Source organism: Triticum urartu, chromosome 1, assembly GCF_003073215.2.
Source record: "Triticum urartu cultivar G1812 chromosome 1, Tu2.1, whole genome shotgun sequence".
NCBI lineage: Eukaryota > Viridiplantae > Streptophyta > Magnoliopsida > Poales > Poaceae > Triticum > Triticum urartu.
This window is the reverse complement of record NC_053022.1, coordinates 580,418,061-580,438,195: the sequence shown is the minus strand read 5'-3', so window position 1 is coordinate 580,438,195 and position 20,135 is coordinate 580,418,061. Positions and strand designations below refer to the sequence as shown.

Sequence of the window (20,135 nt, the reverse complement as noted above, 5' to 3'; positions counted from 1 at the left end):
TGCGTGTGGACGAGCCGGCGAAGCACCGCCGGACGCATGATCCTCGTCGACGCCGCGCGGAGGGAAGCCGTCATCATCGGAGCCCTGCAAACGAGCACGAATCAATCACCCAAGACCGGAGAAATCACGCCAGGTTGGAACGTAACTTGCGGCTAGGAACTACTTCCTCCGTTCGAAATTACTTGTCTCGGATATGGATGTACCTAGAATTAAAATACATCTAGATACATCCATTTCTGCGACAAGTAATTCCGATCGGAGGGAGTACTGAATAGGGTTAGGGGTTGGAGGCTAACCTACCTTGCTGATCGGAACTGGTTAGGGGTTAGGGTTCCTCGCTTGTTTGCAGACCCGGCGGATCTCGGCGTCGGAGCCGGCGGTCTTGACCCCGATGCGGCCGAGCTTGGCCATGGCGGCGACGAAGGCGTCGAAGAAGGCGGTCTGGTTGGCGGCGAAGTGGTTGACGGTGGCCCGGGAGCGGCGGTCGGTGAAGAGCACCTGGTCCGACGACAGCAGGCCCTTCTGCTGCTGCAGTGTCTGGTAGTAGCCGTTGTCGAACCTGTTGGGCGTGACGGCGTCCAGCATGGCCACCGTGGCCGGGCTGTAGTTGAGCGGGCACGTCCCCCGCATCTGCCGCAGGAAGGCAAGGTTCATCGGCGGGCTGTACTGCGGCCGCGCCCCCTTGAACGTGTACAGCCGCCGCACGAACTTGTCGCAGTGCGTCACCCCGATCGTGTGCCCCCCTGCACCACATTCGTTTTCCACGTCAGCACAGTAAGATCGAGATGGATTTATGGGATCTGACCAGTGACAACGAAATGGCCTGCACGCGCTGCAGCCAAAGTACTTGTCTACCCAACGCCAGGCTGGGAGGGCCATGCGTTTCTACGAGCATGCAGTAGGCCTTGGCTGGCAATGGCTTGCATGCCTGATGGGATCGGCTGGTACACTTGTGGAGAGCAATGTGGTACTGATGGGGATATGAGAAGTGATGAGCGCCCTCACGGCGCCGCTTCCCCCATTCGGCCACTCTCCCCGGTTGGGTGGCACGCATGGGACTTGCTAACCACCGTTCCAACTAGAGTATCTATCTATCTTGATCGGCTAATATTTCAATTCAGAGGGAATGTTTTGGCGTGATGTTGCCGAGGCCGGAGGAGATCAACAATCAATCAACCAATCAATCAAGCCTTACTACTGACCTGAGAGCGCGATCATGTCGGTCTGGGTGAGGCCGTTGAGGGCGAAGAGCTTGTTGAGCTGGTCCAGGGAGAAGCCGGCGCCGGGGAGGCTGTGCTTCACCACAGCGCGCGTGCCCACCTTGCCGTCCACGCCGAGATCCGCCGGGTCTGCACAAAGATATGGAGGCCACAAATAGCGACTCTGTGTTTGCGCACAACAACCGTGGCCTCCATATTCATGTGGAGCAACGCTCTATTATCTCATACGGCGACCAATGATATGCCGACTCTGCTAGAGTTGAACATGGTCATAGCTTCTGACAGCAGGAGCGCTCTAGCAAGCATGCAAACGGGGAGTTTCTTTTTCAATTTTCCCCTTCTTTATTTTATTTCGGTCAGTTTTATTAAAATTATAAATAAAAGTGTTCCTGAATTTGGAATATCTTCATCAATTTCGAATTTTTTTATGAATTCAAAATAATATTCATGTATTGGAAGAATATTCATGGATCCAAAAATGATTCAACCTGAGCAGGTCATAACCGCTGGTATCAAGCATCATCCAACAAGCAAACTGACATGTGTACGACGCTCTTGTGTCCAACCACCTGTACGACCAGACATTGTATCATTCGAAATATAATACGATATATGGCCAATCATCTATCATTGTAAGGATTCAACCAACAATGGATTCATCCAACAATGCATAAGGCTCATTTACACAATCTAAATACCTGTACTACCAGTAACAAGTCAGCAACATCACAAATATCATTTCTTAGAAAGCGATCACACAGACCACACATCTAGTTGCTAAAGCAGAAATTTGCTCAAATAGAAAATACTACAAGACTCATCTTCACACAATATGCTCAAATGGAAATGATAACATACCAAGCGAGCAACATCATAAATATCTTAGAATGCGATCACATAGATCACCCAGTAATACTACTACTCAAGTTCTAGGTAGCACATGATAGACATACAAAATATAATATATATAGTGCTGGAATATATAGAACTGATATCCCTCTTGCTTCTCAATCAACCCATTTGCTTGCGCACTCCCTCAGTAGTAACAGCAGACTGATATCCTTGTAGCATGGGCAGACTCTCAGCAGTAACAAGATGTCCATCATACCTTACTATTTTAGCACCGGCTTCAGTGCGAGGACATCTGACATAAGCAACAAGAATACCCACGGCATATGTACAATGGGTGGCCACCTTGGTCAAAATTATCTTGCGCCTACAGGTAGGTTGGACGAGATGGTAAGAATTACATATGAACTCCGGTAGGAGAGGGAAACAGAACAAATATCTATGTCTGTGTATATAATGATTGATATTGTACCACTGAGGGTCCTTTGGTCTAGGCTTGATTTGCAAGGAGAGAGCCTTGAGCAGTCGCCTGTCCAGCCAGGTGGTAGTGGGCTCCGCCACAGCCTTGGCGTCTTGGCGATGAGATTGTACAGCTCCTCCTTCTTCTGCTGGATTTGCGATGCACGGTTGTATCCTTCATCCAAGGCACCGGGGATTCCGGAATGCTGGAAACACAGAAGCAGCATTGAGAACTTAGAACTAAACAACAGGCAGTCTTGACAAGAGATATATCACCTGATATCTTGCACGGCAAACTATAAAACTAGCTGGAGACCAAAAGATGTCAATTTTTTTTACCAAAATATCACGTCATTCTCATGCTAGGCAGTTGGTCATGTATCCAATGGCACATCGATCAAAAGATAAAACCAGCAGGAGACCATAAGACGTCGGTTTTACCAAAATATCTCTTCATGCTAGGCAGTTGACCATCTAGCAATTGCACAGAAACTTACTGTATAAAACAAGCAGGATACCAAAAGACATCGGTTTTACCAAAATATTTCTTCATGCTAGGCAGTTGATTATCTACCAATGATACAGAGAAAACTATAGAACTAGCTAGAGACCAAAAGACATCGATTTAAAAAAAATCCAGGCGTTCTTCATGCTAGGCAGAGATCGTCAATCAACAGGATGTCTGTGTAAAGGATAGCCATTCTTCCCTATGATTATGGTATAACGTAATACATACTAGTATGGAGAGAAGAGGGGTGGGCCTCCACCAATCAGAGCAACAATCGGTCGTCGGGCCACAGATCTAGCCGGAGATGAGACGGAGGCCAAGATACCTGCGGCTGGGTGTGGACGAGCCGGCGAAGCACCGCCGTACGGAGGATCCTCGTCGCCGCCGTGCGGAGGGAAGCCAGCATCGTCGGAGCCCTGCAAACGAGCACGAATCAATATAATCGCCAAGACTGGAAAAATCAAACCTGGATGGAACCTAACTTGAGGGTCGGAACTACTCATTAGAGTTCGGGGTTGGAACCTAACTTACCTTGCGGACCGGAACACTGATTAGGGTTAGGGTTCCTGGCTCGTTTGCCTTCGGCGGCGCCTGTGTATAAAAAAAAGTTTCGAATCTGACGTTGCATTATATTCTTTAATATTCACGCAGACCATTGGTTAGCAGAACGTGTTTGTTTGAGTGGCTAGCAACATGTGGTCGGGTCTTTGAGGTCGTGAGTTCGATCACTCTCATACCGGGCCTGCTTCGCATCCGGCGCATTGAGCTAAGTCGGCATGTTCAGACTAAGGGACACCATAAATTATTGACAGTGGTAGCTTCCATGTGCCAATAAAAGAGAATATGCTGGTTAATTATAATTGAAACAAATTATGGGCACGTGCCAATAAAACAGAATATACTGGTTTGACTCTAATTAAAGGGGGTCATATTGAACTAGAGAATACAGACATGTGGGGGTCTTGATCCATTCTTATATTGAGTTAGAAGCATGTAATTTTATTAATTATCCAGTTGCAACGCACGGGCATGTGTGCTAGTGTATACACATGTACTAATGCATCCGAACTCTCTCGTAACTGCCCTCGCGTCGCTCGCTAGGGCGACTCAGGCGGCCACCCATCGGCCGCCGCAGGCTCCTCCTCACGTCCTCTTGCCCCTTCGCCATCGCTGGTCGACGTCGCCGGGCAAAGCCCCGGCGGCTGACGGTGGCGGCGGGCCATCCTCCCTCCCTTCCCATGTACTCCAAGGTCCTCAATGGACAATCCTTCTTACGCTGCGCTTCGGCCTGCCCATCCTCCATCGTGGCTGAGTTCCCAGGAAAGATGCAGCCGGCATGTACAAATCACTGGAAATCACCGATGTGCACAGATCCACTCCATGGAAGGGCGGCGACGCATGGCCCTATACAAGGGCGGTGGCTGGCGACCCTTGCTATGGTCATGGGCACGTCAGATGCCGATGAGCTTCCGGCGGCGGCGTGAGGGTGTGGTTGAGGCGTGACAGTGGACGTGCTCAAGACGGGCACAGTGCTCTGATTGGAAGGCATGACGCCGAACCGGTGGTTATGCACTGCTGATCTAGCGGCGGCCGCACTCCACGCCGACGATGTAGATCCGTGGCTCGTGCTCCTGTTTTGGCCATATCGGCCCTTGGGCTAACGGACCTGGACAGAGCTTCTCCGACGAGGCGGTAGTCAGAGAGTGGTGTGCTCCATCGTTGGTGATGGTCATTAGCGACCACTCCAGCCTACGGCGATGGCCTCGCTACGTACTATGGTGGCCATCGAAAGATCATTGAGAGGGTTTCTCTCTTCAGATCAGGTGGTTGACTTCGGTGGAAATGCAAACTATCGACGATAACTTGATGCAGAGGAATGGTTGTGCAGCCACAGTGTTCACATCGTATAGCTGCTGGGATCGTGGAAAAGGGGTGGCGACAACACATTAGTGACTGATGGCGGTGCTACTCGAGTACCCAGTCTCAAGCTCCGAGGTGAAAGCCTAGGTCTGACCTGAGTTGGTTATACCTGACAATGATGATGTTTTTACGTCGTTATCTTGTTGAAGACATTGCTCGGATATGTTCGTACTTGATCTTCAAGGTGAAAACTTTGATTCTGACCTTTGGTGGTTGGATCCGGCGACGACGATGCTTGAGCGTCATTCCCTTCCTGAAGGCATTGCCGTTCAAGAATCTCATCGTCCATGTGGTGTCATGAGATGAATGGTGCAGATATGGTCATTGTTGTAGTTTGTTGACCACGGATCTGTTTGTTTTGGAGTTTTTTTCCTCGCCTATGCATAGCTTTGGTCGTATATGACTTTGCTATTTGTCGGCGTCTTTTGTGTGTGTGTTTGTGTTGACTATGTGTATCCTAGCTGTGCAGAGACCGGGTGTGTGCTCGGTGTGTTTGTATCCTCTTGATGCTCCATATTGAGCCACCTTTGTTGAAAAATGTACTAATGCATCTATGCACTAGCTGGATTCTTGATTAGCCTTGTACGTGGAGCATGGCAGAATTTCCCTTTTTTCATGGTAATACGTGTTTCATTCATATCATAAAGATTAAAGTACAATTCACGTAATAACAGACATGACAAAACTGAAAAGATAGTAGAACATCTCTGAGCTTGACACCAACACCCGTCACCTGCCTCCGGCACCACCACAGCAGGCACGGAAGAAAAGAATGACAGATCACCTCCCCACCCGAGCTCGACACGGCTCCATCGCTGATATGCAATTTTGCGGATCTCCAAGGTGGCTCACCAAAAGTGAAGCCATTGCCGTTGAACAAATCAGACCGGGGCAACACCCCGGACACGCTATCGAACTCCAGATGTAGCACCCACCACGACTAAGATGCCGAAGGAGGAAACCATACCTGCCATCCACAAACCACGAACTTAGCACACGTTCCTTCTTCCATATGTCGTTGATGCAGACCACAATCTGCATCCGCTCCTGGACTACTTTCCAAGCTCCGCGCTGACGCTGGAGCAAACGCCATCGCAACGGCGGAGCCCGAGGACACAGGTCGACCACGAGGATGCTGCCGCCGCCACGTCATCCTTGCTTAAACAGACTGGTTTCCAAATCCATCTCCAACCATAGGGCCAATGGCCTTGCCAGGGAAGGATCCGAATAATCTTTATTTAACACCATCATCGTCGCCGACGAAGCCAAGACGATGAACAGTCTAAAAACCTAGACTATGAGAAAGTAAAAATGATCCACACGCATGGATCCGATGACCCCTCTCACCACCGACGACCGAGGTCACCAGCGGAGGGGAGCCGCTGGAGGACGGCGCTAGAAAATTGGCGCCCCCGGCGACGGCTAAGGTTGGGGCCGCCAGGGACGAATTTCCTGAAAAATCCTACGTACTGTTACATGCATGTATGGAAAGGCGTAGCATACACGTGTACGATTATAGCCGAATACCCTCACTCATGTATGTTCACGTATTCGGGTATTCGCATGATGGAGCACGCACATATACGGTTGCAGCAACGCCATGCATTAAGGCATTTGCAGCAATGCCCGGAGGGCGGAGGCCGGTGATGGGTGTTGGTGTCAAGCTCAGAGATGTTCTGTTATCTTTTTAGTTTTATTATATTGGTCCTTAAATAACTTGTATTTTAATCTTTATGATATAAATAAGACACATATTACCATGAAAAAACCAACGCCAAGCAATGAGGTGTTTCAAGCAATGCCACTGACTTGGGTGTTTCTCCTATACCATGTCAGCAATTAATGTGATTAGGTCCATGCGTGGGCCAGGTCTGCAATGCATATAACTTTGAGTGTGTTTAGGGCACATCTAGATGTGCTCTAGTTATTGCACATCTAAGTGAATGAATCAAGCATAAAGAGAAAAAAAAGGAAAAAAATATTCACACGAATCTCAATGTAAAATTGATGACATATGACTTAGATGTGCAATATTTATGGCACATCTAGATGTGCTTTAGCAAAACTGTATAATTTTAGTGTTTTCATGCTAATATCTGCACCGTCGCATGGTCTTCCGCAAGGTGGTCCATTAGCTACTGGCCGGGTCATTTTTCGGGTTTTTTTTGTTTGTTGGGTTTCGCTTGAGATGTTTATGATTTTTGCTTGGTCGGTGTATTGGTTTTGACTATGCCCCCCCCCCCCCCCATGAAGACCCATAGCTGGTGCTGAATCTTAAGATTGGGAAGCACACCATACCTGGTCTGTCAAAATGTTCGAATAGACACGTTAGCAAGATCATAGACGACACACAGAGGCACAATATTTGTTAACGAGTTTCATTGATATGGCTATATCCCTGCGGCAATGACTATGGGCGCTCCTTCTCAAGTACTGCGACACCGGGCTCCCCCGCCTACCTATTGCTATCAAGTCGTCATGGGTTACAACATGTGGTGTCTCCTAATTATATAAGAGGCCTAGGACACAACGTGTCCGACTCCAACACAACTCGTGTCTGTCCACACCAATTACAACTCCAAGCACGTAAACCCCTAAGTATAAATATATTCGACACAAATGTACCAAACTTCACCTTGAATATTCTCTACCACTCAAAAGTTGTCCATGCGCCGAACCTCCATGTACTCCGGACTTGGATTGTCTTCTTTATAGCTTGCAGAGAGCTACCTGATCGGCCTGACCTGCCGCCATTGTGTGACTCCTGCAACTCCACACTCCATGGTTCCATCTGCAATAGTGCTCCCTTACAACTTGTAAAGATGTGAAGCTCCCCTCTCTTCCATCATCATGGTGACCCCATATTTCATGATTTTCGTGGTCTTGTTATCCAGATCGCAAAGGAATTCCATACTATCATCATGAAGAGCACCAAGCAAAATTAAATTCCTCCTTGGCCCTGACGCATGCCTTGATTCTTGAAGCATCCGCTCAACTTCGTCAAACATCTTGATTCTGATGTCACCTATTCCAGCAACACAATAACTTTTGTCATCATTGTAGGGGAACGTGCTACGCAACAAAAAAAAATTATGCTACACGATACGACCTAGGATCACTATGAAGATGGCGGTAACGATCGAACTCACCGACGGTGCAGAGTAGCGGAAGCAGTGACGAGTCGATGCAGCTCAATGATCTCGTCGATTCCTGCATCTAGGTTACACCTCCCAGACACGAGAAGAGTTCACCGAGTCAAGAGTCGAAGTAGACGACCCCTTTGAGGTATCCACGTGTTCCATGGTGGTAGTAGTCCGGCAAAGCTTCGACGTCCAGAAAGAAGAATTGCGAGAAAACTAGAGAGCGAGAAAGCCTAGTGGAGCTTCTCATCTAATTAGGATTCTAATTCACTTAGACCAATTAGATCGAGATTAGCGCTCGTCTAATTACGAGCCTAAACACTTAGGCCAATTAGACCGGGAGAGCGTGGAGCTATGCGGGAGAGAGGTCCCTTTGATTTGATGTGTCTCAAGGCGGAGCCCTCCCCACATATATATAGGTGGAGGAGGGAAGGTTTCCCTCCCTATTAGGATTCGGCCTAGGGGCCTGTCATGCCTAGTGGCGCCCCCTATGGGGCCCGTGATCTAGACACCCTTGTTAACTCTTGGATATTCATGAAGTCCCCGAGCGAACCTTTATGTACGAATACCATTCCATTTGCTTCACGACACATTAACGAAACCCGAGGTGAGATAATTTGGTATCTTTGTGATACAACTCCTTAATCACTATACATGTTATCCTCGTTACTGGTTTCATTCTCCTTACTCGTGTATGTGTTCCTGTATCCTGTGATCTCCATCACAAGTGTCTGGCCAGACGATAATGATACCGTAATACCGAGTGGGCCCGGAGAGTATCTCTCTATTGTGAGAGGATCAAATCCTAGTCTTGAACTATTGCTATCGAGACATACGTTTCCGGAATAGCCGTAAGCCACCTGTATTCACATCCATGTATGGAGTAACATGCAGTAGACCCCGAAGTATCCATCTGGCATGTTGACATGCAATATTCTCATGGTCTACGGAACAATGAAAAGGTGAACAAGTTATATGAAGTATCAATAACATAACAATGATAACATCTTTTAGTAATTCATAAGTTGGATTTATCCAACACCATTGTTCCTCCAACAATGTGTTCTCATTATTGACAACATCCTTGTTACTCCTAACAATACTCATGGTCAGCAAAACAAAATCATCAATCAATACATGAGCTAGTTTTAGAGGCCAGGCTAGGGATCACCTGGTGTTTATATTTCCACACATGTATTTGGGTGTTCCTCTAAATCTCATATTCACGAACCAATACAATTGTAGCATAGAAACATAAACTAAATATTGAACATGAGAATATAATACTACATTTACTATTGCCTCTAGGGCATATTTCCAACAGGGGGAGCGTCCTTCAAGGTACTTTTTGTTGGCTACAACAAGGAGGGACAGACGATAGTACGAACCCCGCACGTTCTAGTCTGGCTGTGAGTCGAGCTGGAGCGTGCCCCGCAAGATCTTCAGCCCCATCGAGCACGACATCTTCGGGCCATTCAAGAAGCTTGGCGGTTGTGCTTGAAGGCAGCGGCGCCCAGAGGGACGGCCGGGAGGAAGGACAAGGTCAGGGAGAGACGTAGCCGCAAGAGGTGGTGCTCGCCAGCGGGTGGGTGGCCAGCGTAGTCCTGCGGCCAAGTGCCATGGCGCATGGGGCACAACGGGTATGCTTGGGTGAGAGGGGAGCCAATGAAGGTGGAGCTAGAGGATGTAGCGGAGCTCTGGCTCGCCGGCCTGATGCGCGCGGTCGGGCGCAGGCGTACGCCATGGAAACTGGCGACGCGAGAGGGCTGACGCCTAATGCTAGTATCCTTTCAATTTGCAAAATGGAGGGTCACTAGAGTCAATGTGCCCACGTGGTGTTTTTTGCCAGGTCAGCCATGACGAGTAGGTCCAATTTGTGATGATTGCGTTTAAATTTAACTGAACCAATCATTAGAGTTTTTTCAAACAAAAGTCCGATTTTCTCATAAATTTTGATGCATTTTTTAAAAATGGGTAGTTTTTTGGAACCCTAGCCGTCATACCGATAGTTTTATGTTATATACTTGCGTGTAGGTCTTGCATTCTGGCTTACCGCCGCAGGTCAGGCGAGGCAACCTTGGAGATGGAGTGGTAGGGGGCCCATGCTGCACCGCCATAGTTCTCGCCCATTCCGGCTTGGAGGGTCACACATGCTCATCCCTCCTCCGTACCGGCTTCCCCGCGGCCACTAGCCCACTACTCCCCATCCGTCCCCAACTCCTCATCGTCGAGCCTTCTCTCCCACCCCTTCTCCGTCTACCCAGCTGCCGGAACTACCGTCAAATTGAGCATGGTTGCTCCTAGCATTTGAATTTGCCCTAAGTGATGTGTGATGTAAGTGCACAAGGATGTAGTAGCTCACTGGATATTCATCTTTGAACAGTAATCAACATTTTGATTCAGTGTGATGCATTGATATATCTCGACCTTTTGTTTACCATATTTTGATTAATTAAGTATCAGAGTTCATTCTCCAAATACGAGTTTAGGCCCTTAAAAACATTTGTTGTATCATTTCGTGTTTAGTAAAATAATCTATACCAAAGTACATTTTTACGGTTTAATTTCGTGGGGCTCCTTTTCCAGAATTTTACTTCCATATATAGTAAAACCAAAAACTTCCTGGTTGTCCATCAACTACTTTCTACAGTTTCTTGAGCATATGAAAACAAACTACTTTCTACAATTAATTTATATGGATTAGGATCCAAAATTCACTTGCTAATTTGTTTCCTTAGTTATTTCACTGGTCAGCTAAATTGTATGTCTACCTTCCCAATAGGCTAATACTCCCTCAGTCCAAAAAAGTGTCGCTGTCGGTTTTAATACAAAGTTGTACTGCATCAACGATACTTATTTTGGAACGGAGTGAGTATATTAAATGACCCCATTTAACAGTCCACTGGCAGGCAGGCTATGTTTTCATTTCTTTACACATGGGAAAGTGGCTTTGTTGGTCTAGTTTATATATGCAACTTATTACAGAGTTTGCTAATTTATATATACAAGTTATTACGAGTTTTCTCTTGGGTGAGTGTGCATTCATATTATGCTTACAATCATTTCTGAAATAAATGTAATCACCACATGGACATTGATTTGAGTATCTCCACGCGAACAAGATGGTGGAAGTGATCATATACCTCCGTTCTTAAATCCTTTGGTACTGACTGGAATGTTATAATGAGATCAAGTCATCTTGGAATGTCAAGAATGAGCTTCAGAAGTTGGAAGGGTCATTGAGATCTATCTGTGATGTTCTTCAAGATGCCGAGAATAGGCAATCAAATTCTCATGCTCTTGAAGAGTGGCTGGACAATTTGAAGGATGCAGTCTATGACATAGATGATGTTTTGGATGACGTCCACCGAAGCTCTAAGCAACAAGTTCATACTGATATCTTTACCTGTATGAGCCATCTTCTTGCTTATCCCTCCAAAACTGAGTCACAAAATAGAGAAAATTCGTAAAAACCTTGATGAGATTGCAGCAAATAGAGCACAATTTTGATTTACTGAGCAACCAGTTGATGGCCAGATGTTCAAAAGTAGCTGTCGGATCACTTTGAGAAAATTTGGCAGCTACGTACAGGAGTTGAGTTTAAGCCTGTACAGAAAAATTACTTTGTGGTCACTTTTTTCTCTGAAGGGGACTACAGATTCGTTGCTAGGGGAGGGCCATGGATATATGATGGAGATGCTTTGTTGGTGGCTCCGTTTGTGGAAGATGCTCATCCGTCTGAAACTATAATGGACTCAGTCCCTGTGTGGGTGCGTGTCTTTGATGTGCCTTGGAATAAACAAACCAGGCCATATGGGAACGCCTTGGGTGGCACCCTGGGAGAGGTGTTGCCGTGTTGGAGGTTGATGCTCCGGAAGTTGGACATGGCATTAGCGAATTTTTGAGGATCAGAGTTAAGCTGCCATATAACAGGAGGTTGCAGAAGGAGGTTACGCTAGAATATACTAAAGGAAATATGCCCTAGAGGCAATAATAAAGTTATTATTTATTTCCTTATATCATAATAAATGTTTATTATTCATGCTAGAATTGTATTAACCGGAAACATAATACATGTGTGAATACATAGACAAACAGAGTGTCACTAGTATGCCTCTACTTGACTAGCTCGTTAATCAAAGATGGTTATGTTTCCTAACCATGGACAAAGAGTTGTTATTTGATTAACGGGATCACATCATTAGTTGAATGATCTGATTGACATGACCCATTCCATTAGCTTAGCACTCAATCGTTTAGTATGTTGCTATTGCTTTCTTCATGACTTATACATGTTCCTATGACTATGAGATTATACAACTCCCGTTTGCCAGAGGAACACTTTGTGTGCTATCAAACGTCACAACGTAACTAGGTGATTATAAAGGAGCTCTACAGGTGTCTCCAAAGGTACATGTTGGGTTGGCGTATTTCGAGATCAGGATTTGTCACTCCGAATGTCGGAGAGGTATCTCTGGGCCCTCTCGGTAATGCACATCACTTAAGCCTTACAAGCATTGCAACTAATGAGTTAGTTGCGGGATGATGTATTACGGAACGAGTAAAGAGACTTGCCGGTAACGAGATTGAACTAGGTATTGGATACCGACGATCGAATCTCAGGCAAGTAACATACCGATGACAAAGGGAACAACGTATGTTGTTATGCGGTCTGACCGATAAAGATCTTCGTAGAATATGTAGGAACCAATATGGGCATCCAGGTCCCGCTATTGGTTATTGACCGGAGACGTGTCTCGGTCATGTCTACATTGTTCTCGAACCTGTAGGGTCCGCACCCTTAAGGTTTCGATGATAGTTATATTATGAGTTTATGCGTTTTGATGTACCGAAGGATGTTCGAAGTCCCGGATGTGATCACGGACATGACGAGGAGTCTTGAAATGGTCGAGACATAAAGATTGATATATTGGCAGCCTATGTTTGGATATCGGAAGTGTTCCGGGTGAAATCGGGATTTTACCGGAGTACCGGGAGGTTACCGGAACCCCCCGGAAGATATATGGGCCTTAGTGGGCCTTAGTGGAAGAGAGGAGAGGCAGCCAAAGATGGGCCGCGCGCCCCTCCCCTCCCTTGGTCCGAATAGGACAAGGAGAGGGGGCCGGCCCCCCTTTCTCTTTTCCCCCCTCCGCGAATCCTATTCCAACTAGGAAAGGGGGGGGGAATCCTACTCTTGGAGGGAGTAGGACTCCTCTTGGCGCGCCTCTCCTAGGCCGGCCGCACCCCCCCTCCTTGAGCCTTTATATACGGAGGCAGGGGCACCCCAGAGGAACACAAGTTGATCCACGTGATCATATTCTTAGCCGTGTGCGGCGCCCCCTGACACCATAGTCCTCGATAATATTGTAGCGGTGCTTAGGCGAAGCCCTGCGACAGTAGTACATCAAGATCGTCACCACGCCGTCGTGCTGACGGAACTCTTCCCCGACACTTTGCTGGATCGGAGTCCGGGGATCGTCATCGAGCTGAACGTGTGCTAGAACTCGGAGGTGCCGTAGTTTCGGTGCTTGATCGGTCGGGCCGTGGAGACGTACGACTACATCAACCTAACGCTTCCGTTGTCGATCTACAAGGGTACGTAGATCACACTCTCCCCTCTCGTTGCTGTGCATCACCATGATCTTGTGTGTGCGTAGGAAATTTTTCGAAATTACTACGTTCCCCAACATATACTGTCAGAGGAGTAACAAAACGATCTACTTTTAAAATGAAGTATCAGCGTGTACCACACTTCTGTTTCTTCTGTGGTTTTCTAGGCCATGATGAAGATGTGTGTGAGAAGAAGAGGCTTGGGCTGCCATCTAAAGCCTACGAAGAATGAGCAAAGACCAGCTTATACAGCGTCGCCAGGCCAGCCAAGGGCGCGCCGTGTGTTGGACTTTTCCCTGGGCCGTGCTGGTTCTACTACACGGCAAGCCACTTCTTCTTCAGCGGGAAGTGAGTCTAGACATAATCCAGTTATACCAGATAGGGTTGATGCCCATGATGGGTTTGAGAACATAGAAGGATCAGGTGAGACGGCGGCTGTTATTCAGCTTGCAGATGAGGTGGAGGCGCTCCGTCTGAGGCTGGCCAAAGAGAAACCAGAGTGCAGTCAATCTCAGCAGATAAAGATTCATTTTGAAGCAAAAGCTATGGACAAACAGACTGAACTACAACCCAAATCTCACAAGAAGAGAAGTACTGGTAAGAAAGTTGTGGCAGCAAGGAAGCCAGTCACTCTAGTTATCAGGGAAAAAGAACCTACTTCGAATGTCATGAACCCAACATTACGGGGTGTTGATTTTTTGGATAAATCTTTTGGTACAGCGGTGGACTTGATGGTATACAATGATTCCATCTTGGGAAAACGTCAGGTTGCAGGATTGTTTGGTTATGGGCACGGCAGGATGCACAACTTGACAAAGCTATGGTGCCGTTCGTTGATGTTCCAACAGGAGGTAGTCTGAAGAAAGGGAAAACTGAAGGTCAACAGCAAGAGGAGGAAGTAACCAGCAAAGGAAGTGAGGTGGACATGGAGGCAGCTGGCCTAGGGGCCGCCAGCGATCTGACGGGGCCTTTGGCGCCCCGTCAGAAGCAATGAATTGCTTAAGTTGGAACTGTCGAGGGGCGGGGAACCTTCGCACAGTTCGTGACCTTGTAGCACTTGTGGGTGCTCATTCCCCAAAAGTGGTCTTTCTGTGTGAAACTAGACAACCAAAAGAAAAGATGTATCGTCTTCGTAATTGTTTAGGCTTAGCTGGTTTTGAAGGAGTTAGTAGTGATGGTCGTAGTGGTGGTCTAGCTTTATTTTGGCACGAGTCTGTATCCCTGGTTGTTCAAGAGGCTAATAATAGATGGATTGATGCTTATGTCCGCTTGTCACCTGATGATCCTTTGTGGCGTGTCACCTTTGTGTATGGCGAGCCACGAGTGGAAAATAGACATTTTATGTGGGACTCTTTGAGGAGGTTGTCAAGACACTGTACACTTCCATGGATGTTAGTTGGCGACATTAATGAAGCTATGTGGGATTATGAACACATGTCAGAAACACCAAGGGCACCGGGTCAGATGTTGATTTTCAGAGAGGCTTTGGAAACATGGGCTGATTGATATGGGCTTCATGGGTTATCCCTTTACCTATGATAATAGGCGGGGTGGTAGAGCCAATGTTCAGGTGAGATTGGACAGAGTAGTGGCCACTAATACTTGGAGGGATATGTTTGCTGATGATGTTGTACGTCACCTGGTCTCACCGGCGTCAGACCATTGTCCAGTGTTGATCTCATGTATTTTGGATACGACCCCTCGGCCGGGCCGATGTCGCCGTTATGAATTGATGTGGGAAAGAGATCATGCTCTTAATGAGGTAGTGGCGGAAGCATGGGGTGCAGCAGGAACTAAAAGAAACTTAAGTGATGTTCAAAAGGCTCTCGGCCAGGTGATGGGTAAGTTGCATACTTGGAGTAATAAAAAAATTTGGGAATGTTACAAGACAACTTGAAAAATCTAGATCAAGATTGGAGGAACTGATGCTTATGAATGCGGATAGGGCAGATATTAGGAAGCATATGGACGAAATGAATGATCTTTTATTCAGGGAGGAGATGTTGTGGTTGCAGCCCTCGCGCATTGCTTGGCTCAAGGAGGGGGACAGGAACACTAAGGTTTTTCACAAAAAATCGGTGTGGCGAGCCCGAAAGAATGCAGTACGAGGACTATTGGATGCTAATGATGTTTGGCAAACTAATAAGAACGTGATGTTGGATATGGCCCGTACCCATTTTATGCAAGTATTTACAGCTGATCCGAACGTCAACCCAGAAGAGGTAGTGAATCTATTCCAAGCTAAAATAACGGATGATATGAATACTGCTCTTTGTGCTCCATTCACAGATAAGGAAATAGGCGATGCGTTGTTCCAGATTGGGCCACTAAAAGCCCCGGGTCCAGACGGATTTCCAGCTCGATTTTTTCAGCGGAATTGAGATTTAATGAAAGAGGATGTAATGGTGGCTGTCAGGTTGTTCTTTGAGACTGGACACATGCCGGATGAGGTAAACTCAACTACTATTGTGCTTATTCCTAAGGTTGCGAATCCAAAGAAGTTAAATGAGTTCAGACCAATCAGTCTATGTAACATAGTTTACAAGGTCATCTCCAAGTGTCTGGTAAATCGTTTGAGACCTCTCCTTGATGTTATTGTTGCTCCTGAACAGAGCGCCTTCGTCCCTGATAGACTTATTACAGATAATGCTTTCATAGCTTTTGAGTGTATGCATACAATCAAACAGGAAAGGAATCAGGAGAATAGTTTTTATGCTTACAAGCTGGACCTATCAAAGGCATATGACAGGGTAGACTGGAATTTCCTGGAGCGAATGATGCAACAGTTGGGTTTTCATCACCGGTGGATACAGTGGATTATGGCGTGTGTAACCACGGTGAGATATAGTGTTAAACTAAATGGAGCCCTCTCAGATTCGTTCGCACCGTCGCGTGGACTTCGGCAGGGTGACCCTCTATCCCCGTTTTTGTTTTTGTTCGTAGCTGATGGACTTGATGCTATTTTGAAACAGAAGGTCAGACAAGGAAGGATTTCTCCTATTCATGTGTGTCCAAGGGTGCCAGGTATCTCACACCTCCTATTCGCAGGCGACACATTAATGTTCTTCCGTGCTACTCAGGAAGAAGCTACCCAGGTGGGAGATGCACTGGCTATTTATGAGCGCACCACAGGACAATTCATTAACCCGACGAAATGTTCTATTTTATTTGGCCCATGTTGTGGTGACAACGACAAGCAGGAGGTTGTGCATACCTTGCAGGTTCAGACGGTGGGATTCGACGATAAGTATCTCGGTCTCCCCACACCATCTGGTAGAATGTCGAAGGGCAAGTTTCAAAATCTACAAGAGCAACTTACTAAGCGTATCTTACAATGGGGAGAAGCGGCGTCACAAGGGGGCAAAGAAATTCTCATTAAGGCGGTTGCGCAGTCCCTACCTACATATATCATGGGGGTTTTCCGTTTGCTCCGGAGTGTTTGTGATGATCTTACTCGCATGATACGCAATTTTTGGTGGGGGCCAAGGAGGGGAAGAGGAAGACACATTGGCGTGCATGGGATACATTGATTAAACCGAAAGTGCAAGGCGGCATGGGGTTCCGTGATTTCAGACTCTTCAATCAGGCACTTCTGGCTAGACAGGCTTGGCGTCTTATTGCTTACCCTGACAGTTTATGTGCGCAGGTGCTCAAAGCAAGATATTACCCGGCGGGACGTCTGGAAGATACGGTCTTTTTGGGCAACTCATTCCAGACGTGGCAGTCTATTGTCCACGGTCTTGAGCTTCTCAAGAAAGGTCTAATTTGGCGCATTGGTGATGGTGCTTCTGTACGTATTTGGCGTGACCAGTGGATACCACATCCACTTGTGAGGTTGCCAATATCACCCCAGGGGCGCTGCCGCCTTTGGCGTGTTAGCGAGCTCCTGGACGACCGAGGAAATTGGAACGTGCAACTACTTAATCAACATTTCATGTCAGTAGATGTCATGGAAATTATGAAGATCAAGGTGGTGCCACGGTTGGACAGAGATATTATCGCTTGGGCGCCTGAGCGTTCTGGATCGTTCACAGTCCGGAGTGCTTATCGTCTATCATATGATGAGATTGACCGTCAGACTACAGTCGCATCGAGTAGGGCACCGGACAGGCGACGTGCCGTCTAGGCACTTATATGGAGGTGCCCTGCTCCACCAAAGGTGCGTATCTTTGCATGGCGTTTGGTCACAAATTCACTGGCAACTTGGGTGAATAAAAAATCACGGAAATTTGAGGTGTCTAACCTTTGTCCGCTGTGTGCGATGGAACCGGAGGACACGTTCCACACATTCTGTAGATGCCCATTGGCTGTTGCTTTGTGGAACGCCATGCAGGAAAAATGGCTATTGCCGGACTTAGCTTCAGCGAGGAATACAGGCCCTGAGTGGCTTTTTGATCTTCTGTATAAGCTAAATGAAGATGATCGCATGCCTGTGTTGATGGTGCTGTGGAGGAGTTGGTATGGACGTAATGAAATAGTACACCATAAGCTACCACCTCCAATTGAAACTTCCTACAGATTTCTAATTAGCTATGCTGAATCTCTTCGATGCATCAATCATTTTTCAACCACTGACATCATCAAAGGGAAGATGGTGCTGCTGCCGATTGGGTATAGTTCTATAATGATAAATACAACAACACAACATGCAGCCACAGTCCAGTGGTCTGCCCCGCCAGCCGGTCGCGTGAAGCTGAATGTTGACGGGTCGTTCGTTCATACCGATGGTGGATTAGCAGGAGCCGGTATGATCCTACGTGATAATGACGGCAACATTATCTTCTCTGCTTGTAGTTCTATCTTGTATTGTTCCGGACCGCTTCAGGCTGAGCTGTTGGCATGTCACGAGACACTGGCCGACACGACACCATCAGCTAGAACGCCCGAGGGCAACACCACGGCAACCCAACGGCGTACGGTCACACGCGCTATTGGGGGTGCCTTCGCCTCTCCCCAGCGGCGCCCCAAGTTTGTTTTCAGCAAACATATTTGGAGACGCTAGGGCGAAATTCATTCGAACTGAACATAATTCGATACAACTTATTGAAACTAAGGGAAGATACTTTAGAGGCAGACCACGGTGGTGGAGCTCCTCCTGCGAACTGCCAAGATGTTTCAATGGCGGTCTCCATTCTGGGCCACACCAGGGCTAGGCTGCAGAGCTTCTCGCCCGACTGCTGCTAGTAGACCTCGCACGAGTTTTTCGCCTTCGTCATCTAATTCGAAGTCATCGTCTTCGTCTTCTTCATCGAAGTCGCTGGAGTGCGCGGGGGAGAGAAAGTCGTCCGAGGACCACCACTCCGCAGGGGGCGACGCGCTGCCGCCGGTTGGGAAGAAGCTGCTCCGCCGCCAATTGTACTCATTCTCCACTTCTTTGTCCCAGTAAGACGACGATGACCGTGTGTACTTGGGGTCACGGCGTACCTCCAATGGCAACCTCTGATACTCCCTTTGGATGAACTCAAGTCGCGCCTGCCCGCGGAGCGGCGGCGCCACCGGGACGTGGACGACGTTGGTCGTCCAGCCCTCGGGGAGGACGCAACCAGCCGGCACGGGCGAGTTGTTGCGCAGGTGTTCGAGCGCCTCCTCCTCCGTCAGCAGGTGCTGGCGGCGCGCCTCGTGACGCTGACTCTGGCGGTGCCGCTCCGAGGACACCTCACGCTCACGGCGAGACGCCGCGTCGCGGTTGGGGTCGCGGTTGCGGCGAGACATGGTGATGGCCTCACGCCGCGGGAGACGCCGCTCCGAGGACACCTGACGCTCAGGATGAGATTCCGACTCCGCGTCCGTGCGTTGGAGCCGCAGGTGACGCCGCTGCGAGGACAGCTCACGCTCACGGCGAGACTCCGCGTCCGCGTCCGTGCGCTGGAGCCGCAGGTGACGCCGCTGCGAGGACACCTCACGCTCACGGCCAGACATGGTGGTAGCGGCGGGGAGACGGTCTGGTCTGGGGATGTGGGGGGAGAGCGGCGGAGACGAGAGATGTGAGAATGCGAGATAGAAGAGGCAGGCGTCCGGCGGCTTTAAATCATCACCGGAGCGGAGGCAGGCGCGGTCAGCGCGATCTTTTCCCTTCCAAAACTCAACTAAATTAGGTACGTAATAAATCCAGTCCAGGACGTCGCTTATACTAGCGTCCGTGCGTGGACGCCGTAATGCCTAGCGTCCTTACTATTTCTAAAAAATGTAATTATCCTTTCCTCGTTTCATAATTCCGTGATTACTAATTATTATTAATAAAAAATTCGGTAATAAATCCCTTAGTTAATGCATGGACGTTTCACGATCCACACGGCCGCGTAATCAGCGCACGTCTCCTCTTCATGCAATGCATATATAGGTCGTGAAGAAGGGGAAGAGATGAGTTTGCGGGCGATCGTTGGAGAGAAATCAGGGCGCGTGATAATGTAACGTCAAAGAGTGCCATTA

General features: G+C 47.9%; 1 protein-coding gene across 1 annotated transcript; it reads right to left on the bottom strand.

Moving 5' to 3' along the window:
- Positions 1–318: 318 nt before the first annotated feature.
- On the bottom strand, positions 319–1,091 carry LOC125533252 (peroxidase 16-like). The gene has a single exon (XM_048696963.1). It carries the CDS (start codon positions 877–879, stop codon positions 319–321), a length of 561 nt encoding a protein of 186 aa, XP_048552920.1. The 5' UTR covers positions 880–1,091.
- Between the last annotated feature and the right edge of the window lie 19,044 nt (positions 1,092–20,135).

Coding starts and splice junctions, on each gene's coding strand:
- LOC125533252 (XM_048696963.1), bottom strand. CDS start 879: ATGGCCCTCCCAGCCTGGCGTTGGGTAGACAAGTACTTTGGCTGCAGC.